The sequence below is a fragment of the Heteronotia binoei genome, chromosome 8 (genome assembly GCF_032191835.1).
Source record: "Heteronotia binoei isolate CCM8104 ecotype False Entrance Well chromosome 8, APGP_CSIRO_Hbin_v1, whole genome shotgun sequence".
Lineage (NCBI taxonomy): Eukaryota > Metazoa > Chordata > Lepidosauria > Squamata > Gekkonidae > Heteronotia > Heteronotia binoei.
The window spans coordinates 37749386-37775846 of record NC_083230.1 but is presented as its reverse complement, the minus strand read 5'-3'; the positions used below and the strand labels follow the sequence as shown (position 1 = coordinate 37775846).

Here is a 26461-nt window from a genome sequence, read left to right as displayed (position 1 = left end):
GCTCAGCCAATGGGATAGTATCTGATTCATGACCATACTGCTAAGGGAATTATTATATAGGAGAGATTATTCATCAAAACACAATATGTTCTGAAGTGCTACCAGACTGACTTGTGCTAATTTTTATTACTCTTATACAGAGATTATTGTTTTAATTATTTCAAATATTTTCATTATGTCTCTTTTACAACATTTCATACATAATATGCATTCATGTAATACCGCACATATTCAAAACAGTTTAAAAGAAAAAGCTGAACTAGCATCTTGTGTTCTAATGGTCATAACTGCTATAAAAAATTAGCGATGTCCTCTGCACTTTTGCCATATTTGAACTCATCTCAAAGTTGTTCAAATGAACAGCTTCTGGTCACACGTGAAGTTTCACAGAATTGTGCCAAACAGTAGGCCAGTAAGCAATTTTCATACAACAAATGTGTTTATGTGAGCTCTTTAATAACTTATCTTTGTAAGCTAGGAATACAAACAAGAATGTGGCTTCTTTTTCACGTTTTGGAAGACAACTGTAAAGGAACAAGGCGTTCCAGAGGTCAGTTCTGAGAGCCTTGGCCTAGGAAACATGGCCACCAACAACAGCAGCAACTTGAGAGCACCTGGCACCAGCTCTGTGAAAAATGTGGGATCACACTGCATCAATATAAGCATTTGTTCAGAAAAGAATAACTTTAGTTTCCTTGCCTAAGAAATAAAGCACAGCCAAGTAATTCAAGGGTATTAGTACAAAGATGTACATTTTAGCATAAGTTGAAGAGGTCAGTTTTCTGGAGGCTTTTGTTAATACACTGGCAGCAAACCATTGCACCTGAAATATCTGAATAAGGTTTTTTGTCATTTTTTTTTAAAAAAATGGTAAGCTGTGATGTGTTAAAAGCATCCTATTTCTTTCCATACAAAGGATTCATACACAATGACCCTTATTTGAAGGAATTTTGTTTTAAATGAAAGAATGCTTCATATTTCATAATGTCATGGTTGCACAGAGCATAATCTATTATTCATATACAAACTGCTGTTTTAACTCCAACTTGAGAAGTCTGGAAACTGAAAATACAAATATACAATTGAAACGAGAGGGTTGGGGGGGGGGGTGTTGTTGCTAGGACTGATGGATGGCCAACTGGAAAGAACACGTGGAACTTTACAGCAGCAAGACTGTTCAAAAATGAAAATCTTCAGTAATACCTACAATAGAAAACTGCATAGGAAAGATGATGGAACTTGCAAAGTTGGCTAAATTTACTTCTTTAATTAGCTAACATTTATAACTAACTGGAAACCCCTTATGGACTTTTTACATAAAATGGAAAAAAAGTGAACTGATGATTTATGGTTTTGAAGAATAACAGGGCTAAGAATGCATTATAGTTAAAAGAGAGCTTTTTTCTTTATTATTTTTCTTATTCTTATTCTTTTTATGTATTTTGTTTAAAAACGTAATAAAATTTATTCCAATGGTTATATTTTGTAAAGTAATTATAATGGAAACATCTGTAACATCAGCATATTTTTCTACAACCATTAAATAGGAATGCTTAAAATAAAGAATAGAAAATCAGAATTACAAATTGTTCACATCTACATACCACAAAATATACTGCATGTAACCAGGTCCCTAAAAAGAGGGATCCCACTGTATTTATCCAGAACTTAAAATGAACTTCTGATTAAGGAGAGATGTGGCCCTGTTCTCCCACCATCCAAAAAACCCCTTCAACTCTGACATGAATTTCTGACAATCTTCATCTGTCAAGCATTAATAAGTATATTCAGCTTAAACATACTATTAACAAGACGTATGTTAGATTATGGATGGATTTGTGCTCACTACCTGTTATATAAACAAATGTCTAACCACAGGAAAGGTGGCAGGAACTAAATTAAACCAGTAAAGAATCACAGAACTAGGCATTTTAGGTATAAAACAAAGCATTGTTCTTTTACACTGATAGAAAACATTTTTCCTGTTCTCTAATACTTAAAGGAAAATGCTTGGACTGCCCTAAATGATTCATTTTAAGCATGTATACAAAGCACTGGAACTATTCATACATAAACAACTAAAACAAAGTGGGCGGAAATATAGGCTAATGCCTGCAAAGGAAGAGGTGGGAATTTTTATAATTTTTTATAAATTTTCCTCAATGCCCTACTGCCATAGACAACACAACCCAAACATCCAAGACCCACACCTCGCTTGATTTTTAGAAGGGGCTAGTCCAATAATATTCTCAGTTCTAATAGTCAGGAATGAATTTATAAAGGGAATGTCTTGTTTGTTTTTGCTTTGCAGATTTTCAAGAAACAGATACCACTGGTCCAACTGTAGCTAGGCTTAAATGTCTTTTGCGTGCAGGAGCTTGTGTTTTGTGCGTGTGTATTTACTGGTTTTCCTGTACTGGGCTGACTGAACTTTAAGTCAGGAAAGAGGAGAAATCATATATTTTACTGTACTCACAATCCCTTTTGATATTCAATATTCAATTAATTTTTAAAATTGATTTTATTTACATTTATTGATTTTATTGACATTACCATACTTGGATCCCAGTTATCAGGGAGAAAGCTGGTTTTATAAGTGTTTTAATAAAGAAATATAAATCTGTAAGTGATGCAAGTTTTCATATTTTATAAGACTTCAAATTAATACAAAAATACAAGCCTTGCAAGCCCAAGCACCGTTAGCAATCTCCTAGAAAAGCTGTGTTGCTAATTCTGTCAACACAAGCGATGATCTGGGTAAACTGTGTTGATTTAGGATCCTAATCATTCCTATGCAATAGGCTTTACTCCCAGACTGTTCTTAGGATGGAACAGTAATTTCAGTTCATTTGATTCAATCTGGAATCAATGTTTCAGGTTTTTGGAAATGAAGTGAAAAGAAAGTACATTGTTTCAAATAACTAAAATCTATCAATGCAAGGTTACAATTCAAGCATTCATAATTTAGTTTAGTTTCGTTTATTTATGACTTACATCCCGCCCTTCCCACCAAGGTGGCTCAAGGTGGCTCACAACACATAAAATCCAACATAACAATATTAAGTTTAGGCATTTACACAATTAAAAACATTTAAAATATAAAAACATTAAAACAAAGCAGAAGTCTAATAGAGCTACACTTAGTTTCCTATGCCGGTTAGTTATAGGCCAGCCGGAAGAGGGTTGTCTTGCAGGCCCTGAGGAACTGAGCAAGGTCCCACAGGGCCCTCACCTCTTCCGGCAGCTGGTACCACCAGGAAGGGGCCATTACAGAGAAAGCCCTATCCTATTGGAGCCATATGGACTGAGCTTAGGGACTTGGAAACAATGGGCTGCAGGATCCAAATCTCTGCAGCCCTGGACCAATCATGGGCGTCCACTGGTTTGAACGACCCAATAATGTGCTTGCGCAGGAACCCAGAGATGTATATAAATTTGGCCCTGTTGGCCCAGGCTCCAGTCTTGTAGTGTAGTCATCCACTATGCTACTCCTAATAAAGAGCTTGTTATCACTGATCCTGAGACTCATCAATGCATAGAACACACTATACAACAAAGGCACACTTATTTCCATTACAATTTGGTCATGTTTTCTGTTATAGATGAAAAAAATAACAGCATTAACCCATCTCAGAGCAATGGTCCATTTCTGACAATTATGCAAGGTTTATATTTCCTTTTTATTGAGGACCCTGGCCCATTAAGTGGCCATCCTCCCCCTCCCCAACTAAATGTTCATGGGTATGCTGCATCAGGCTGGTTCTCCCTTCCTCCAGCCACAGCAAGCCCCTTCCCTTCACCCTAACTAAGGAAAGGGGTGCCAGAACAGACTTTCTGACAATTATGCATGGGTTACCGGTAGGGGTGTGCACTCAATACACACCAAGCCAAAAAAATACCCAATAAGTTAGTATATATCAGGTATTTTCTCAGTTTCAGCTATCTGAAAATGGCCACCCTGAAAAATCTCACAGCTTGAAGAAAGCATTTAAAGGGACTTTGGTCCTTTTAAATGCTTTCTGAGTTCATTCACCGTGACGTTGCATGTCTTAGAGAAGGCATTTAAAGAATCTGCGATCCCTTTAAATGCCTTGTTTCCTGTCCATTGGAAATAGGAAAATGGGGCACCTTCTTCTGGGACCCATAGAATTGGACCCCCTGAGCTTATCTTTTTGAAACTTGGAGGGGCTGATGAGAGCCACTATGCTGCAAATTTGATGCCTCTAACAAAAGAAAAAAAAAACCCACCCAGAGACTCAGATACCCCCAGTTTGACTCTCCATTATAGCACATGGAGACCACTGACCATAATGTCCCATAGGGTATAATGGAGCTGGAAAAATCGGCAATCCCAAATATTTCCCAACTCTCAATACCATGCCAATATTGGGATTCTGGAATATTGGGAAATATCAATCTTTTTCAGGTTCAATATACCTGAACCCCAAAAATACCATTTTTTGCTCACACCTAGTTATTTATTCTTATGACATAATGCAGTTATGATGCCCCCACCCACCTCTATGCCCTCAGTGGCAAGATTTTCCCTCCATTTTTCTTTTTTCTTTTTTTACTGAGCTGACTTAGTAAGTTATCTGTTGTCTTTTTTTCTGAAGAATACTGGCTGTCCCAACCTGTCGCAGCTCAGGAACTTGAGCTAAGGATTGGGAGCCCCCTTTAACTTATATGATTTAAATAGCACTCAATAAGTTTTTATACTCCCAATTAACCAAATATGTTATTCAATACAGAGTGGAAAGGTCAGGTGAAATCAGGGCTAAAATTTCTATGGTAATTCAATATAGATAATTCTGAGGTAAAATTAGTACATGCACAGACTTTAGTTCTCATATTTCAGGCTAATGAGAGTTTCTTCAGCTTTTCACAGTGACTTATATCTTTAAGTTGAGAACTTCATGTTCCATTTGTTTCCTCAAACACTTCAGTACATTTTCTTTGAGTATTCTTTAACACTTTTGGTTTCCAGAAGACTGGTTCACTCTTTCAAGTACTCAAACCCCTTCTCTTGAAACAACAGCACTCTTAAGGTCTTTAAAGGCAGTTCCTAACCACTTCATACCAGGGATCTCTGCACTCTTCAGAATCATCACCCTGTTTAGACGGTAGGAAAATTCTTTCTCTCTCTAGACCTATCCCCTTTTCTTGGCCTGAATGGGAGACTAACTAGACACTCATCCTTGCCAACTTTCCCCCAGTTCACCATCTGTATTAAACTGCTCTAAGCTAAGGCTAAAATCAGACTCAACTTTTTTTTAATGAAACAAATAGTTTATTGAAGTATTTGATCCTGCTTCCATATAACTCAAACAATACTTAACATAGCATACATAACATACCTCAATACATCAGATGCTTCTTTTTCCCCTTTCCCTTTTTATTTCCCTCCCCCCCACACAAAAGAAAAAAAATGACCAGCTTTAATTCCTTATTTTATATCAGTAACCATAAGCACACCTTTTGGAGTTTAACCAATATATCATTATTGGGCCCCCCTGCTTTTACCCATCTTATATACTCAAACCACCTTTTCTTAACTTCCACAATCTTATCCTCACCTAGCTTTTCCTGCTTTAATATCGTTAATATGTCCGACTGTACCCATTCATATAAATAACCATTCCATCTATCTATAGTCCATTTTGCGTCATCTTTCCAGCCAAATGCTATAACCACATGAACAGCTAAAATCATAGTTTTGAATAGATCCTGATAAGGTTTATCTATTTTATAGTTCCCCAAAATTCTCATAAATAACACTTTCCCTGATAACTCCACTTTAACCTTACATACCTCCTCCATTTTTTCCAAGATCTTTTGCCAAAATTCAGTCACCTTAGAACACTCCCACCAAAGATGTACATAATCTCCCTTTTCCTTTTTACAATGCCAACAGTCAGATGGCATTCCCTTGGTCATATAAGATAGTTGAGCAGGCATCCTATACCATTTCAGTATTAATTTAATCTCCATTTCTCTAAATTTCTCCAGTTTTATATCACTAATACCTCTCATTATTTTATTTATCTCATTTTCTGATAACATTACGTCATTCTCCCATTTTGACTGTATTATACCAATCATATAATTTTCGTCTTCAATCAATATACTGTATATCTTTCTTGCAATGCCCTTTTTATTATCGTCTTTAATTCTGTACAGTTCTTCCATCGGGGTTTCCCCCTCATTTAATATTCCAAAGTACTTCATTTCAAAATATTATATAGACATAATTCTTAACCAATATTGTCCTCTCACTCTTCCCAATACATCTTGCATCGAAATTAAACTCCATTGAGCATTATACATATCTTTCACTTTCCATAGGTCCTTTCCCTTTAGCTCCTTCCCAAAAGTTGCCTCAAAAATTTTAAATTCCTCACTAATGGATTCAAGTGAGGCCCACTTTGAAAATAGAGGCAGCCACTTAACCTGTTTTGTTTCCCATATTTTTAATGCTATCTATCTTGGGCCTATTGTATTCTCAATCTCCTTTTTTAATCTTTGTGTAAATATTCCAAATCTGCCTGCTCCTCTATTTATACAATCTTCCCATTGGACCCATTTATCCTTACTTTTACCATCCAATTCCAAAAACATTTTTATTTGAAAAGTTTCATAATATCCTTCCAACTGAGGCATACCCCACCCTAAATCTTCCTTTGATGAATATATCACTTTCCTTGATATTCTACTTTGTTTCTTTCCAAAAACCTAATTTGTTAATTCCTTTTCCCACATTGCTATTTCTTAGATACCCATTCTGGAAGTACCTGAAACAAATACGTCATCTTAGGTATTATAAACATTTTAAGTGCCCTAATCTGCCCTAGTATACTCAAATACTTATTATTCCATTGATTTAAATGTTTTTGTATCTTCTTCCATTATTATTTTGTAATTTATCCCTATCAAATTCTTGACATTTCTTGTTATTATTACTCCCAAATATTTCAATTTATTTCCTAGTTTCATACCTGTTAACTTTGCTATTTCTTTTTTCCCCTTTAAATCTATCTTACTAAACATTATTTTGGACATTTTTACTCCCAAACCTGAACATGCGTTAAAGTCTTCTAAAATTATTACTAATTCTTTCATCATTTCTAGAAGATTCCCTAATACCAAATAAATTCAATTTAATTTCCTCCTTTCCTACCTTATATCCCTGTATTTTGATATTATTTCTAATTCTATCTGCCAAAGGTTCCATTGCTACAACAAACAGCATCGGGGATAAGGAACACCCTTGCTTCACTCCTCTCTGTATCAATACTTCCACAGTATGTCCATCATTTGTTTTAATCACTGCTCTCCCTTCTCTATAAATTTCCTTTATTTCATTTGCAAAAGGTCCTTCAAAACCAAATTTATGTAAAACTTGGAACAAGTATTCATGATGTAATGTATCAAATGCCTTATATACATCCAATTTCAAAAGAACAATCTTCTTATTTTTTCCATGATATAAAGCATTGATCACATTCCTTATAGGGTGATCTATATACCTTCCTTTCACAAAACCATATTAATCTTCTCCTACTAGACTTGGTAATAGCTTCTTCAATCTATTTGCTAAGACATTTGCAAAGATTTTATAATCCTGATTTGCCAAGCTTATTGTCCATATGAATTAGGATCCTCTGGATCCCTCTGTTGTTTTGCAATTGTGATCATTTCTGTCCTCCTCCAAGAGCCTTCCCTTCAGAATTTTATTAAATAACCTTTGAAATTTCAGAACTATCAAATTTCCCACCATTTTATAAAATTCTGCTGTAAATCCATCCAAACCTGGTGATTTCCCATTTTTTAAATTATTTATGACATTTAATATTTCTTGTTGTGTAATATCATTTAATTCTATCAACTCCTCTTCTTTAACTTTATTCCTTATAACTTCATCAAATTGTTTACTTTCCTCTGCTTTAAATAACCTCTGGTAATATTTGGCAAAGATCTCTCTTCTCTGATTATCCTTAAAAGCCTTATTTCCATTTTCATACACTCATCCTTTGCTTTTCCCTTCTTTTCTTCAAATAATTTGCCAACCTCTTCATCGTATTTATATTACTTCTTTGATACTCATTTTTCACTAATATATCTCTTTTCCACATAGAGGTAAGGTCCAATTCCTGCAGTTCATTTTTCAACTTATTCAACCGTTCCTGAGTTTGCCTTTCATATTTCTTTTGTAGCTTCCTCTGAAGTTCTAACATCTCCTTCAACTTTTGCTCTCTTTTATATTTATTTCCTTTTTAAACTGAATTTCTTTAGTAATACATATTCCCCTAATAACTGCCTTTGCAGCATCCCATATTATATCTTCATCTGCAGATTGCTTGTTTTCCTTAAAATAATACTCCACTCCCTTTAATAAATCCTCCCTATCCTTCTGTTGAAAGAATATTTTAGGGTTAAATCTCCATCATTTAATCTTCCTTTCCTCATTCAGTTCTACCTCTATGGTAATTGCTGCATGATCAGAGATCCATATCAGTCCTGTTTCCACCCTACTACTTCTCATATCATTAGATTCTTTTATTTATATATGGTCTATACAAGAAAACTTTCTATACCTTTTTGAAAAAAAGTAGGCTGTTTTTCCTTTTGCAAAGAGTCATATATCTCTCTGAGTTTCCATTTTTTAAAATTCAATTTCTTATTCTCTGAAATGTCAATATTAAAATCCCCTACTATTAATAATTCCCCTTCATAGAAAGATTGCAACCTTTGAAAAGTTCAATTCAAAAACAAGTTCTGACCTTTGTTAGGTGCATAAATATTTGCCAACATATATATCTTACCATTCATGCTAAATTTTAAAAAAAAAATCTTCCCTCTCTATCCTTAAAATGTTCCAAAATTTTAATATTCAGTCTAGAATGAAATAAAATAGCCACTGCTCTTGCTTTTCTTGTTCTCCTTGATTCTATTTGCACACTCCATACTTCAGAGTTTAATAATAGTCTCAAATCCCTTTTGCTTTTATACGTTTCCTGAATACATAATACATCTATGCCTAAATCTTTTAACTGTTTATTTAGTCTATAACATTTAACATCCGAGGCCAAGCCATTTACATTCAAGAAGAGCAACTTAATCACTCTCCCCATATCTTAGTTATAACAACCCCCCCCATGTGCTCTTTGGTCCTTACTTTCCTTTTTTTTTCAATTTCTCTTATTACCTAGTCAGTCCCTCCCCTATAGCCCAAAAAAACCCCTCCTTCAGGGTTTAGAAAGGGATTCCATTTCTCCCTCCCTTTTCGGTCTTTGTCTGCCTGCTATAGACCACCCTCCATATTCATATGTTTTCCCATTCAACTACCAACTCTACCTCAAACATAGTTTTAAACAACATAAATCCATTATACTCTTAAAAAGCCAGAGTCCACTTTACTCTTAATTCACCATAATATTCCCTCGTCCCTCTTCACTGGATAGCATTTTAACTCAGTCCCTATTTTATTCTCCTTCTCCTTCCTCTTCTTATCCTTCTTCTTCCTTCTCCAGTCCCCTTTTAGTCCTGGCGCTTGTATCTTATATTTAACTTTTCAAGCAGTTTCTCTGCTTCTGAAGGGGTTTTAGCTCTCATCTATTTTCCATCCTTGAAGATTAAAATAGCTGCTGGGTACCTCCAGGAAAATAAAATTCCATCGTTGAACAGTTCCTGAGCATACGGTCTCATCAAGCTTCTCTCCTGTAAAGTCTCTGGTAATAAATCAGACGTGTATTACCCTCTGTCCTTGAAGTTGTAAGCCTTTAATTTTCCTAAGGGTTTTCCAAACCTTATATTGCAGCTTTTCTCTTGAGAAAGCAATAACAACATCCCTTGGACTTTCTCCAGCTTTGGGTTTAGTTTTTAAACTTCTATGGACTCTTTCCAAATCATTTTCCATAATATTTATCCCAAGCTCTTGAAACCATTCAATTAAAGTCTTTTCAAGTTGTCTAATTGGGATACTTTCCTTTATTCCTGAGAGTCTGAGATTCCTTCTGTGTTGCCAGTCTGATAAAGAGCCGACCCTTCTTTTAAATTCTTGTAGTTCCTTCTGATTACTTAAGCTCTCTCTTTGCCCCCATTTACTCTTCGCTTTGTCTGCAGCCTTAAACACGTCTTTAAGTAGAATTATACACAAAATGACTCACCAAGCCTAGCCAGTGATTACTCTTCAGAGCTTATGCTTCCAGGTTGTAATTACGTTTTATCTCACTAATTTCTTGGAGAAGTACTATGAGGCGTCTATCTCTGTTGACGCATGCGCAGAACTCACCAAAAATCAGGCTCAGCTTAGCCAAGGCTCAGCATGCAGTTCTCAGGTCTTTCTCTGCTCATCTGATGCTAACCAATCAGACTGCATGGAGTAGCCAGTCACTCAAGGCTGTCTGTTTCTGTGAGGAATTAGCCTTTCACAGTACTTCACCTGTTTAAAGCAGCTCTTCTAAGCTTTTAAAAAGTGAATGTCACAGCAGTTCTAACCTTGGGCTTAAACTTTTGGCTTCATACTTTATAACTAAATCATAGTTAAAATATCACTTAAATTCCTGTCTGATTATACTAATCTAAGTTTTCTACAATGATTAAGGCCTCCAAAGTTACCAGGAAGAACATTTTGCTCAAAAACATAGGCTACTAAGTTACCATTTTCAGGAAACCATTAACTCCGGTTCATGAACAGCCACATATAAGAAGTCCTTCCTTAAAACTGCATTAGTGAATCCAGAAACACACATTTAGTAGTAGCCATTTTTGCAGATGTCAGTTAATGTTCTGAAGAAAATGCAAATTTCTTTTTAAACTATAAACTTTTTAAACTGCTTTACATAACCTCATGAAGACATTAGAGTTATTTCTGGAAAACAGAACATTACCAGTGTTGATTCTGAGCTGTATTTAACAAATATCAGTTTTGCTCTTATAATGCAATTGTCAGCTGTAATTCTCAGCTACAGTTAAAAGAGACTTCAAAATGTATCAGATTATAGAATATCACAGAACATATAACACTTTCTTCTAAATTAAAAACCCTTCATCCATAGGAGAAATGAGAGGGAAAAAATACTTCTGCAAATTCCTATTCTAACTGCAAGTACTCAGTCTTAGGAGCCATTTTTGACAGTTCCAAATATCTCATTGGTTTCATCATCTCCTCTCAAACTGCTAAATATTTTAGTGAAAGTAAAATTTTTGACAACCAGAGATTATTCTTATTAATACGCCCTGGAGTGATAAAATTAATGAACAGAATCAGACTTAATATTGCCAATGTGGAATCAAGTTACACAGCAGGAAGGAGGAATTCCAGTCACTAATTAATATTTAAACTCAAAATGCAAACAAAGAAAACAAAAACTTTTCAACAGCACAAGGCTTTAGTGCCTCCTCTTTGTTATCTTTTTGTGAAATTGACCAAATCATACAGATAGTGTCATGTGAATCTAAAGTAAGCTCTATTAAATTTTTAATGAATAAAGAAAGTTCTGCACTCAGTCTAACTATTGACCTAGGAATCTAGGATATCTAATTAAAGTTAACCTGGAGCACACAAAGCTGAGTTATGACCTTCCCTACTGTACTGCCGGATCATTATTTTGACATGAGAGCCATAAGATCCTGATGAATGCGTACCACTGTTCAGTTGACTAAAAGAGCATTCAGAAATGCCCTAACTTTGCTCTTTCTTACAGGCAGATGAAGGAAAGGATGGTTAATGGTCCTTAGATATAGAATTCAGCCTGTCTGGCACCATTCTTTGTAATTGCTGGAGTCTAGGCTAGTGCCTGATCTCGTGACATTTTTTTTTAAAGGAGAGTTTCTGCTGTCATTTTTTGCAGACAGATGGTATCTTCAACTTAGTTCTAATTACTTTATGATTGAACAAATCATTTTAACTAAAAGCAGCTTACAAAGTAAAAATTATGTACGTATCCAGGCCTAATTTTTGGCAGGAGCAGAGCTTTGGAACCTTTAAATTTTATTGTGCTCTTTCTTTCTCTCCCCTCCCCCTGTTCCAATACTTGCTTCTGGACTCCATTGTTCAAACCCCCTATGAGAATTTTGCTGAATTTGACAAACTTTCTAACATTTTCCCCCACAAAAATAGGAAAATAACCAAAGCATATATAACAGACAGATGAAATCTTAATCATACCACTGTGGCTACATAGGAGAAAGTAATTTAAGAAGTATGATGGGAGTAAGGTTTTATTATGGCAATTATAATTCAAGAAGCATTTTAAAGTAGATGCTGAGCTGATATCAGGGGTATGTGGCATATGCAAATAAGTTATGCTAATGAGTTCCAGTATCTCTTTTTCTACAAAATGACTCCTGCTTGCTGGGAGGCAAAGGAAATTTGGGGGATTAGGAGGAACACCAAGCGTGCATGTCCGAGGTTACTACTATCATGCCAAAAGGCTATAGATGAATAATCTATGGCAGGTAAGGTTGGCTGGAGACTGCACGTCATACATTCAGATACGGATGGAGATGGAAGGAGAAAGAATACATAATAATTATTATGAAAAGCCTGTGTCCCTTCCAGACTACTTCTGCAGTCCACTAGTTGATAAACACAGGCCTAAGTGAGCTTAATAACTGAATGGGAATTTGAACCGGCTTTCCCTGGTCCTATTACAATGCTTTAGTCACTAAGCTACACAGGCTCTTCATAGTTATTACAGTCTTTATTGCAACCATAGCAATACATCATAATTATTTTTTGAATAATCAGATCAGTCACAGTGGCTTTGATGGTTGTTCCAGTCACTGAGCCAGGAGGTATTCAGCAAGGATTCTACAGTTATAGATAGCAACTTCCAATAGTTTCTAAGAATGAGCATTAACATTATGAGAAACAGCCCTATAAAGTATTTAATAATTCAGGACTACTTCCAGGCTGACATAAATTCTACAATGAAACACTTTGATATATGAAATACATTGTAGCCCATGTGCAATGACCCATATGCCAATCTCGTAAAAAGAATTGGTGAAAGGTAAAAGAGAGACAAAACAGAAAAAAGAGTATACAGATTTTTTTTAATGATGTTGTTTATTCACTTCATCTATACCCCATCTTTCTTCCCAATGGGGTCCTGAAGCACCTTAAATTTTATCCTCACAACAACCTATGAGACAGATTAGGCTAGGAGTCTATGAATGGCCCAATGTTCACCCAGCAATGTGAGGATTTGAACCAGCATCTCTGAGATCGTTTTTGCTACAAGTCTAGGTAAAACAAAAGGACATGTATTTCCTTCCATCCAACAAGCTGGGTACTCATTTTACTGACCTCGGAAGGATGGAAGGCTGAGTCAACCTGGAGCCAGCTACTTGAACCAGCTTCCACTGGGATCTATCGTGAGCAGAGGGCTCCAACTGAAGTACTGCAGCTTTATCACTCTGCGCCACCGGGCTCTTGTTACACTCTTAACCCACCAGCTATATGTATTTCAGCTCACTGTACCCCATCCCCTCATCTGAAGAAGTATGAATGTATATGAAAGCTTACATTCTGAATAAACTTTGTTGGTCTCAAAGGTGCTACTTGACTTCTACTCTGTTCTACATTTATATTGACAAACTTGCTGAACTACAGTTAGGCAGAAATAGCAGCTAACTGCTGGTCTGCACTCACTGTTAACAACCTTACAAATCAAGTATGATTTCTGAGTCAGAATCTGGCAACATTACCAGCCGTGAAAACCTGAAATCTTTGATAATACAAATATAGTTTCTTCATGCGTCCATGGAGCTGCAACTTCCACTTACAGCAGGGATAACAAGATAACAAGCCGCCCTGAGCCTGCCTTGGCGGGGAGGGCGGGGTATAAATAAAATAATTATTATTATTATTATTATTATTATTATTATTATTATTATTATTATTATTATTATTATTATTATTTTTTATGTGGGTGCATTTTACCAGAGGAGAAAAATACTGATCTTATGCCATTGGAGAACACTAATACCTTTTAGTTTAAAGTAGCACTCTCATTATTATTTATTTAAAACATTTCTATGCCACCTTTCCACTCTGCTCAGAGTCCCCAAGGTGGCAATCCTTAAAACAGAACATTAAAACGTTTGAGACATTAAAAACATTTATAATATATAAAATATTAAACCAAATAAAATATACAAAAACTCAAACAGGGAGAAGGAATAACAAGAGTTAGTAAGGAATTGTTTTTGATAAGTAACTATTACTTGAGTGACTATCCTCATTGAATATTGTATCTGAGATTCAAAATCACAATAAAGTTTGCAATTAAAAAAAAAGAATTAGTAATGAATGTTACACAAAACAGTCATCTTCACCCACTAGCAGAAAATGACAGATGGATAGAAACAAATGAATCTCCCTGGGGAGAGAAGTCCAAAGTTTCAGTACCACGACCAAGAAGTCTTTCTTGAATTACTACCAGTTTGGCTCAGCAGTTCAGGGCCAGCCATTTAACCCTTTGGTTTTGCTCCTCACCCTTTTGAAAGGGAGGAGCAAAACCCAAAAGTTAAACGATCCCAATCCCCTTCCCAGGTGATCCCCATCCCCTTTCTCCCAGCCATTGTGAGCCTTGGCTGAGAGAAAGTGGGAAAGGAAGTCCAATCAAGTCACAGCCAACAGTTATGGGCCTGAATAGAGGCAAGTTGCCATTGCCTGCCTCCACATAGCACCTGGACTTCCTTGTTGGTCTCCTATCCAAGTACTAAGAAGCACTGATCCCACTTAGCTTCTGAGATCAGGCTAGCCTGAGCCATTCAAGTGAGATTTGGATTAAAGGTTACTGAACTGTCATTGTGATGAGACATCCAACTGTACATGAGAAACTAGTACAGGAGCAGATAAACCAACTGGAAATCAATGAAATGATTAATCTGCTGGTTTGCATAAAATGCAAACTAAGCTTCCCAGGTCTGAATAAGTGAAATATGATAATCATTAAAAGACAAGGACTTTTTGATTTCATCTCCACAAAGGATTTTTCTAGATCTGAAAAGAACTTTAGTAGACATTTACGTAGAAACCAAATAAGAAAATATCATTTTATTATTCTCTGTTTAACCATAACTGAATTTTTATGTTTTTGAGAACTATATGCTGTGTCTCAATAGGCACACTTTAAAGGATGTATTGCTGACAAACAACTATGCAGAAGCAAACCTGAAAACAAAGAATGAACTGAAAAGTAGTAATTAGTTGCCAGTGATTTGTTGGTTTGCCTAGTTAAACCTTTTGATTTATTTTTGACAAACTCATAGTTACAAGTATGAAAGCTAGTTACCCTATACTCTATTTACTGTTTTTCCTGCTGAAGGATATGAACTGAGGAATGAGAGTGCAAGGGAGGGAGACAACTTAAAGACAAAATGGACACAGCCTTTATTGAGGTGTGTCAAACATGCAGCCAGTGAAATGGATCTGGCCCTCCCAGGGCTCAAATCTGGCCCTCAAGCAACGTTTTTCTCTTGCTTTCTTTTGTAGGGCTACTGCTGCTGCACTCACATTCACAGAACTCCATACAGGAGAAATACAAAAACAAGCCTCTCCCCCCAGTCCCCTTTTCTCACACACACACAGAGCTTCTGCTTCCTTTTCTGAGGCTGCGTCTCCTCTTTTAAGGAGGAAGGGAGGGGGAAGAAAGAGAGAAAGAGAATAACGTTGGAGTTCATGATGCCAGCTTCAAGACCAACAATGTTTTATTCAAGATGTAAGCTTTTCAAGAGGTAGATACAAGACAATATAATCAAAATAAAAAGCTGCAAAATAAACTCCCTACATAGAGAATACATACTGACGAGTTCAAAAGAGATCAGCTTATAGAATGCATGGAATGCACAGGGTGAACTAAGTTCCCAAAAAAGGAAGGGGAAAGGAAAAGGGGGAAATCAAAACAAATAAACAAACAAATAAAAATATACACAATAAAGCCAAAATCCAATAGTATTTGTCTGGGGAGAGGGAGGGATTTAAAGGGTTAAGATTTTGTGAATATTTGACTGCACTTGTATATCATTTTTTTAAAGTTTAATTTTTAAAAAATGCAAAAAAAGATTTAATTTTTTGTGTGCAAGCACACTTCTTCCAAGGGAGGAAGGGTAGGTGGATTCTTCTGACAAACACAATGTACATTGAGAAAATTATTTTGGCTTATTCTGAAAAATGGTTGCTTTTTTAAAAAAAAATTAGATTTCTCTGTTCCTATCTGGATTTATTTTCTTTCAAAAAGACTCTGATTAAGAATCTGAACACTTGGATTGGTCGTTATATCTTGGAGAGTGGAGTGATTTCAGGTGCCAAATGATAACAGCACACATTGGTAACGAAACAGGAAAACTAGCTCTCAATTCAGTCCAGGAGGATGCATTGTCTCAAGTTTCGTTATCAATTATAATTCAGCAGTCTCTGTTTCTAATCTCGCTTTGAAATACCTCTGTAAGAGCACTGATCCCCTTAGGTCAGCAACTGAATGTTCTGATTTCTAATGCCAGAATTATGTCAATTTATGCTTTTCATCTCCTGGACTGAATCCTCCTGGATGGAACTGAAACCTATGTTTCCTATCTTTTTACCATCCCTTGTATCACCATGCCTGCTACCCGTCTGCATATCACACCAAATCCAATCAAGACTTTTATTGTCATTCACCTGCTACTACTATTTGACATCTGAAATCACCTTTATAAAGTTAATATCTTCAGTACCTCATGTTACATTTTATGACATGCAAGGCCTGGTTTAACAAAGTGACATTTATGTCAGATCCAGCCCTCGTAATTAATCAGTTTGACACCACTGCTTTATTTAATACAATCATAGGAACAATGGCAAAACACAGATCAAGAACCAGGTCAACTGCCTATCAGCCAATCACACAACCTTTCGCCACGGTCCACATGCTGGGGGAGCACCACAGGAAGGCACATACAGGGTCTCACACAGCATACACCACCATGTGGTTCCTTACAACTGAAGGGTTGCAACCATACACCAGCCCTTAAGTTTGGCATAACATGGAACAGCCCAAACCTCAAGACCCCTTATTGGGGCCCCCAGATCAGGGGAAGTAGGAACACTGGCTCAGTCTCCCCCAAATTGGATCTGACCCACTTGCCTATAAAGGCTGTGACAAAAGCATGCAACATAACCCACATACAAAACACCCACTACAACACAACCTAAGGAAGGGTGGTGGGGAAAGCTCAGACCCAACTGATCCACAAACAAAACTCCACAAACAAAAGGAGGGGCAGACCAGAATGAACAATTCTAGCTTCCAGGCTATCCTGGAAGCCCAGCACCTTCTTCATAGGCCAGGGCACAGGACTACGTACCAGAGCTGTAGTCAGAGCCAACCACCTGGCCCCCAGCTCTTGGGGAAAGGGGAAATTCCTTTCTTTCACTCGCTTCCCAGCCCTGTGGCCAAAAAAGCAACTGAAGATAAGTCGAGGGCTGTCACTTCTTGCAGTGTTTCTACACATGCAGCAACACTGTTTTCTATATCTAAACTTCTTATGTCGAAGGATCTGGAAGATCAACTCTAAAGCTCTCTAGGTCTTTTATTCTTAACTTTTTATTTAATGGTGTAGCAAAAGTAAGCGCAAAATCTTGTCATCTTTCAAGATCTGTTATTAACTTAGTTGACTAAAAATGATAAACTTTTGGAACACTTACATACTACTGGATTTTTCCAGTCAAATCAAAGTAACTAGATATCTTTTTAGAAACATAATTAACTGATTAAAAAGAAGCAAAATAGATCAAAGGTGCTAGAGCAGGGGTCCCCAACCCCCAGGCCATGGACTGGAACCAGTCCATGGCCTGTTAGTAACCGGGCCATGAATTGTATAATTATTTCATCATATATTACAATGTAATAATAATAAGAAGAAGACATTGGCTTTCTATCCTGCCCTCCACTCTGAACCTCAGAGCGGCTCACAATCTCCTTTATCTTCCTCCCCCACAACAGACACACTGTGAGGTGAGTGGGGTTGAGAGAGCTCTCCCCAGAAGTTGCCCTCTCAAGGACAACACTGCAAGAACTATGGCTGACCCAAGGCCATTTCAGCAGCTGCAAGTGGAGGAGTGGGGAATCAAACCCAGTTCTCCCAGATAAGAGTCTGACACTTAACCATCACACCAAAATAAAGTGCACAATTGTATCACCCCAAAACCACCACCCCACACCGCCAGTCTGTGGAAAAACTGTCTTCCCTAAAACTGGTTCCTGGTGCCAAAAAGTTTAGGGACCACTGTACTAGAGCACAGAGACTTTGGATTGCAACATTAACCAATTCAGAGAATAAAACATTTCTTTCACACAATACATGCCACCTGTCTCTCCTGTTTGGTTTAATGGTTTGGTGTAGTGGTTAAGTGTGCAGACTCTTCTCTAGAAGAACCAGGTTTGATTCCCCACTCCTCCATTTGCAGCTGCTGGAATGGCCTTGGGTCAGCCATGGCTCTGGTAGAGGTTGTCCTTGAAAGGGCAGCTGCTGTGAGAGCTCTCTCAGCCCCACATACCTCACAGGGTTCTGTTGTGGGGGAAGAAGATAAAGGAGATTGTAAACCGCTCTGAGATTCTCATTCAGAAAGAAGGGTGTGGTATAAATCTGTAGACCTTTTCTTCTCTAATTGTAGAGCTGTTTCAGTCCACAATAAAGGACACAACCTTACATAAAAGGATGGACAATTCCATTCATAATACTTGGTGAAAATACACAAAAATTTACCAGAAACTCAGCAGCATTTCTTTTGTGAAGTATAACCTTCAAAACTTCCTTAAGAAATCCTAAACAACATGTTTTGTGCATGATCTTAATCCCTAATGATTAATAATCAGGATTGTTGGCCCTAATGATTAATAATTTCAAACAGTTTGCATAAGGTCTGGAAGCCATCTGGTTGATAAAATTCACAAAACATTTCTGCTCTGCTAATGAAATCACTCAAAATTAGACCCAAAAGCTATAAACTTGAAAAAAATATAATCGATCAACTAAAGCATGAGTTCTGGATAGTGATTGCAAAGACCTGTAGCATAGGCTACAGATGAGAACATGCTTCAGACATCCCAAAGAACTTTCTCCTTATGCACAGAACCATGCACAATCCTTAAACAGACCACAGAACATTCTTCTCTCACCCAACCACAGATGCAAAAACATATGGTTTTTAAAACCTAGACAAAAATTAACCCTGTATTGATCATGGCTGAAACAGATATGGCTTAACCATGTATAATATCAGAAGGATTACAGCAGGACTAAGATTAGAAACATAAAATACAATACTGCAATAGGGCACTAAATAATTAAACCATTAATTGCATTTAAATATAAATAATGTGTTCATTACTGGGTAAATACAAATTACATCAATAATATAGAACAATAAATATGAAAAAGATATCCAATAACAAAGTACAAAAATTCCAAAAGAATCAATCTTGAAACAGAAAAGAATCAATCTACAATTATAAGGTAAGTACAGAACATCCAGAAAAATCAAGAACAGTCAAGTCAAGAAGAGTCACACAAGAAATCCCAGGTAATGGCTAATCTTGTTTTGCTCACCTTCTTCAGTGAACCTACTTAAGAGTGTTTTTGACAGTTTTTAGAAGTTATTTTCAGAGTTAAACAATACAATCTGCAAGATCTGTATAAATTATTTCACAAGGATTATTAAGCAGTAATCAAACTCATAGGCACCATTAGAATCTTCAGAACATGAACTAATCAAAGTCTTCTAGCAATGGTATAACCTCCTGACTATGTAGAATGGCCATTAGAAAGTGAGCAGCAAAGGAGTGCTTGATCATAACCCACTTCTTTTAGCCATGATTAAGAAACCTATGCACTGACTCTGAAAGTAACCACTCTACATGAACATCACAAGCAGTGCAGTCTAATTATAACTTTAATTTACACTTCCCTGTGAACTGTTGCTTCCAGCCCAGCCTATACATTCTAATGTACATACATATTTAATTTCCAAAATACTGATTATACTGTTGAAGTCTATGGAAGAAAATTCCATTTAGCATAGAGATCTGCTTCTGGTTTTCATTACTAGAACTAATATAAAAAACAGTTAGGAAAACGGATATACTTCAAGTATCTATATACTTCAGATGACATTATCAGCTACTCTCAATCTTGACACACCTCTCCAAAGGAATGCAAAGCAAAACGCTAAAGTGAACTTATATAATATGCACTAACTTCTATACACAGTCACAGTTTCACAGAGAAGAAATATGCTTAAGGGTCCCGGCTGTAGTCCAGCTGTGCCCTTGAATTCTATTGTCATAACATAACAAGTGATTAATTTCACCAAAAAAGTGCAAACGTGCTTTTCACACTAATTGTTCCAATATGTAGTGCTTTATGAAGTTATATTCTATGCCAGGGCAGGGCCACCAAACGCTTCCAAATTTATTCCTTCTTTTGATATTCCCTTCATTTGTCAAAAAAGGAGGCTAATACTGTGTGCAGAAAAAACTGACATAAAATCCAATAATGTGGCTTTCTTAGCAGGTTTAAATTCTACAAAAGAAAACATCAGGCATTTAACAAATGGTTCAGACACAGAAAGAAAAGCACAATCCTTAGCTGTTCAATGAAATTCCCAAACATCACCTGTTAATCAGTGCCTTTGAAGTATCTCAAGCCCAGCAACTAGAGTTTAAACTACTTGTTTTTGACAATCAGTGGCCGTTTTCGCACTCACGTTTTACTGGCGCCACGACCCTCCTCACGCCGGCGAATCTGCATGGATTTCGCACCAGAAGCGCCGGCGCACCCAGAAGCGCCGGCTACTTCCGTCGCTAAGCCAGCGCAAACGGAAATCGCAAAGATGCAGGAAAACGTTTGCGCTGGCTTAGCAATGGAAGTAGCCGGCGCTTCTGGGTGCGCCGGCGCTTCTGGTGCGAAATCCATGCAGATTCGCCGGCGTGAGGAGGGTCGTGGCGCCAGTAAAACGTGAGTGTGAAAACACCCAGTGTTTCCTCTAAGATGAGTTAGCATTAGCTAGCTCACAGATTTTTAGCCTCCAGCTCACACATTTTTCTCTTAGCTCAGGAAGGATGGACCCAGAGCACACTCATTTATGCAGTAGCTCACACCTTTAGTGCCAGTAGCTCACAACTTTAGCGCCAGTAGCTCACAAAGTAGAATTTTTGCTCACAAGACTCTGCAGCTTAGAGGAAGCATTGATGGCAAGTACTAAATATGTTAAAAGTCACTGATTATTTTTAGAATCAAAAAGCTATTTGTTAATCCACAGAACGTCCATAACTTCGAAGACAAAAACCAGGAAAGCTTTCTCCTTGATTTATCAATTTATTCTACTTTGTATGTAATATTTAATTCCTCCAAAACCTTTCCAGGCAGACATTTGACATTTATTTAACCATTTTTAATTACATGGCAAACATTTTGTTTATCTAATCATCAAGAATATCACAAGTAAGAGTGTAGCCAAATGAACTGATATGCAGTTTTGAAACAACGTATCTGCATCCTTGTGCTGCAATAAATGTATTTTATTATTCTTACCTGTATGATCTTGTTATTAATTTGCAGACCACCTGTTACATCAGCAGGTCCATTTACCAGGATTCTGGACACATAAATCCCTTTTGCAGACTCCAATAGATCATCCTAGGCACACTTTTTAAATGGCATACTGGTGTGTGGTTTGTGTGTGTGTGTGAGAGAGAAAGCATGTGAAGTGTGAAGGCATGTGAAGGCGTGTGAGAGCATGTGAAGGTCAAGGCACAGCTGACCTATGGTGACCAGAGCAAGGAGCTTTCAAGGCAAGTGAGAAGCAGAGGTGGTTTGCCATTGCCTACAGAGTCTTCCTTAGCTTCCGTATCTGACAAGACTGGACTTTGCTAGGCATACTTGTGATATGATAAAAATATACATTTCTAAATTCTGCAATATATACCTAAATGAGAAACACCATTCACTTTCTAGCTCCATAAAAAGGTAGTCCCCTGTGCAAGCACCAGTTGTTTCTGACTCTGGGGTGACGTTGCTTTCACAACATTTTCACGGCAGACTTTTAACGGGGTGGTTTGCAATTGCCTTCCCCAGTCATCTACACTTTCCCCCCAGCAAGCTGGATACTCATTTTACCAACCTTGGAAGAATGGAAGGCTGAGTCAACCTCGAGCCGGCTACCTGAACCCAGCTTCCACCAGGGTAGAACGCAGGTCATGAGAAGAGCTTAGGCCTGCAGTACTGTAGCTTTACCACTCTGTGCCACGGGGCTCTTCTCTAGCTCCATAGTTCACAGGTATTTTAATAAAACACCCAGAAGAGTCATGAATCAAACTGACAGTAGTAGCCAACTATTTCAGCAGGTTTGATAAGGCTATCTATTTCAGCTTATTTCAGTCTATATGAGCTGATTTTAGATATGCTACTGCTCATACATACTAGTAACTAGAAGTACTGTTTTCTTCCATTACTTTTCAAAGCACCAGTTCATTTTTTCACCTTGAAAATAACATCTAGCTGTGAATTTCATGGTGTGTGGTTTTATCCATTTTATTTGTAAGGAACTAGAACCTTGGGCTTGATCTAGTACAAGGATTGTGGCTCCACCTGGCTTTCCCTTCCCACCCAGCAGCCCTTTCTGACCCAAGGAAAATTTATTACTGCGGTTGCAGGATCTACATGAAATAATAGCCATGCTAGTCTGGAGGTTTCATGGAGGCAAACCTTCCTTCCTCTTCCATTAGCAGAGCTTCACTCACACACAAAGCAAAATGAAGTGATTTCCTCATTTTTGCTGTCTCCACTGCAGCTTCCCAACCTGCACAGCTATAACTCCAGGTTCAAAATGGAAACCAGAAAAAAGGCCACAGGAAAAAACCCACAAGAGCCCTGAGTCCTCTCACAGAGAGAGCGGGCAGGCTCACAGAAAAAACCCTCAGTCATAAATGCTCACAGGAAAAAAGCTCACATGGAAAAATGTCCACGTGGAAATAAGCTCATAAAGAAAAAAGCCCACATGGAAAGAAGCCCACATGGTAAAATACCATTTAAAGCACTATGGATATTTATAATTGTGGATAACACACAAACACAGAGTTGGAGGGAGGACTAATGGGTCTCCTTCTTGATTAAGCCTGTGGGGGGGCATTTTGGCAGAGCAGAGCCATCAAGAAAAAGAGATCAGGAGGATGTTACAGGAGGGCCCATAGTGGTGGACCAGTTGTGACACCTTCTTTTGTATCAAGTTGGAACTAGGTAAGGGCAATAGGTGGTCCATACTGTCCAGATGGGGGGCAGCTAGGCTTCCCAAACCTCCCGCCCTGGCGGGGGACCCCAGGATTTCCACCCTCTTCCCCCGCTCCCCCAAAAAATGGAAGCGGGGGGAGAGGAGGGAAACGGCGCTGGGAAGCATGACGAGTCCCCCAGAGGCCGCCGCACCGCTGCCGCCCCCTCCCCGCCCACAGCAGTTGCTCCTCCGAGATGGGCCCAGGCTGAGCCCATCTCAGAGGAGCAGCCAAGAGACAGCAGCAGCGCAGGGGAGGGCGAGGCAGGCCAGGAGCATGGCGAGCCACGAATCCGGGCCCTTCTAAGGCCCGGACTTGCGGCTCGCCACGCCCCCGGCCCACCTCCACCCACCCCCCACCTCCGCTTCCACCCCAGAGGCGGCAGCGGCGGCCTCTGCTCCGCTCGCAGTGGCTGCTCTTCCAAGATGGGCTCAGGCTGAGCCCATCTCGAAGGAGCAGCAGCACGGCGAGCGGAGAAGAGGCCGCCGCGCCGCTGCCGCCTCTGCTCCGTGGCTGCTCTTCCGAGATGGGCTCAGGCTGAGCCCATCTCGGAGGAGCAGCACGGAGCGGAGAAGAGGCCGCCGCGCCGCTGCCGCCTCTGCTCCGTGGCTGCTCTTCCGAGATGGGCTCAGGCTGAGCCCATCTCAGAGGAGCAGCACGGCGAGCGGAGAAGAGGCTGCGGGGCGGTCCGCCACGCTCCCCGGCACCGTTTCCGCCCCTCCCCCTAGCTCCACCCCAGTGTCTCCTGGCTCCACCCCCAAAGTCCCCAGATATTTCTGGGGTTCGATGTGGCAACCCTAGGGGCAGCTCTAGACAATGTTGCCTCAAAGTGGGCTTCTCCAGCAAAGGGGGAAGAATAGCACACCATCTGGTCTGGTGCTCATCTTGCTGTAGGATTGCCAGGTCTGTGTTGGAAAATACCTGGAGACTTTGGGAGTGGATCCTGGAGAGGGCGGGGTTTGAGAAGGTAAGGGGCCTCATCATAGTGCAATGCTATAGAGTCCACCCTTCCATGCAATCATTTTCCCCAGGGGAGCTGACCTCTGCCTGCAGAAGATCAGTTGTAAAAGCAGGAGATCTCCAGGCCCCATCTAGAGGCTGGCAACCCTACCTTACTGCGCGGCCCGCTCCCTGGGTCCCTGGGGATGGTTCCAAGGTGGCTCACGTACTGGCGCAACTTGTACTGGTACTTGAGCGTCGTCAGTTGCACCTCGCTCTGCAGCGCCCTCAGCTGGCTCCACAGCGCCTTCTCCCCCTGGCGCCACCAAAGGGCTCGCCTCTTTAGCTCCTGCTTCTGACCGGCCGATTGGCTTCGCCGGGTGCCCAACGCGCAGGAACTGGCTGTATCCTCCTTGCCGTTTGCCTCACCGCCACCAGGCTGCTGCTGCTGCTTTCTTCGCGCCACTGCCAACACGCAGCCCTCCTGAATGCCGCTGTCGCGCATGTGCAGCTCCAAGTTGAGCCCCTCCACGCAGCCCCTCTCCTGGCGGTGTCGGCGGCACCTGGCCGGGTTGAAGGCGCAATGCTCGACGTGCGCCACCAGCTGGCGGAGGAGCACGTGCCTTCGGCAGCCCTGCGCGCTGTAGTCGCACTTGACGGACAGGCGCTGCACGAGGTTCCTCAGCGGCAGTACCCGGTGCAGCTCCTGGAGGCAGATGGGCTGGCAACGCAGGGGGCAGCTCCGCCGTTGCACCGCCCAGGGCAGCAGGCAGCTGGCGCAGAAGACGTGGCCGCACGGAGCAGACAGAGGCTCGTCCAGCACTTGCCCACACAGCTTGCACCTCAGCTCAGGATCCACCGGCTCTACAAAGCGCTCCGTGTCCAGACCCATGGCGGGGATGGGCGATTTTCGAGCGATCGCCCTGAACTTTTCTCCTCCTGCAGCTGCTGGCGATAACTCCGAGGAGGCGCCGGGAACGCAGCTAGGGTCTAAAGGGAGGGAGGGAGGGGGAATCCTCCGCTCCGGATTGCTTTGCTTTGTAGTTTTCCGCGGCTCGCCAGTCCTTTGAATTCTGCCGTATTCCCTCGAATAGGCACTGCCGGCCTGTCCAACAGCTCTTCTTTTCCCTCTCTGTCACCACCTCCACCCTTTTAGTGCTGTCGCTGGGCGGGGGAAATGGGTTGGCTGGCCCTGCGCGTAACTAAGATGACAGAACACACTTCAGGTTAAATGCATACAATGGGACAGGGAACAGCCAGAGAGAGACAACTGGCCATCAGAAGAGCCCACGAATGGTCAGACAAACGTAAATTGGCTTTACTTGCAAATAAGAGTGTAGGATCCTATACTTGCAGTGCAGTCTTAAAGAGGGTTTTGTGTTTTATCTGGGCTTAGATTTTAATGGGTTCAGACTGGAGTAAATCTCTTTAGGATTGTGCTGATAATCTCCCAGCAAATCTAAATTTGAACCAGGGATGGTTTCTTTTAAATGCTAGAAATAATGTCACTGAATACTTTATTACTGCTTGTGTATTAATCAGGGCTGGGGGGGGGGGGTGAAAAAGAGGTGCCAGAACTCTCAAAAGGGAAATGAAGGACAAACATGGGTGTCTCTCATGAACTTTTAAACATTTTTTGAGAATTTTGTTTCCACAATGAGCTTCTGGAACTCTGTTCTGCTGCATTTCCCCTGGAAAAAAAAGACCTGGTGTTAATTCAATCTGGGGTCCCCCCCCTTATAGCATAGATAGTTCTGTATAGAATATACAGAATAGATTTGTTTGCTTTTATCTGTCAATTTACCAAATGCATTCACTGGCATTATTTAACGCTGTGCTTGCCAACTGGAGTGAGAGCAGGCCAGTGAGGATATACAGAGTGCTTTCCCTCCACTGATACATTACAGCACTCATCTCCTTTCCCTCTGGGATGCAAGGAGAAACTTTCCAGGTCAGTCATCAGGATTTCTGACAAGAATTTTTTTTTTTCAAATTAAAGATAACCTGCATGCCATTGTTTCCATGGTTTTGGTTTGGACACTTTGATTTCAGTACTTATTTTTCTCGCCCATTTGAGATGTTGGACAGTCATTTCTCCCTGCCTAATCTATAATTTCCACAAATGTTTTTCATCCACAAAACAAGAAACAGGAAAACGTTTGCTGAAAGTTCAGTCTGGGAGTTTATATAGGCACCACATCTGGATG

At 39.7% G+C, this 26461-nt stretch overlaps 1 protein-coding gene across 1 annotated transcript in view; it reads right to left on the bottom strand.

Moving 5' to 3' along the window:
• Positions 1-25254, bottom strand: part of PDZRN4 (PDZ domain containing ring finger 4) — a 459770-nt gene extending 434516 nt beyond the window's left edge. The window contains exons 1-2 of the mRNA XM_060244928.1: positions 24415-25254; positions 21583-21672 (exon numbers count right to left, since the gene is read on the bottom strand). Coding sequence (XP_060100911.1) covers positions 21583-21672; positions 24415-25146 — 822 coding nt within the window. The 5' untranslated portion in view covers positions 25147-25254. The remainder of the gene's footprint in view (positions 1-21582; positions 21673-24414) is intronic.
• Positions 25255-26461: the final 1207 nt, after the last annotated feature.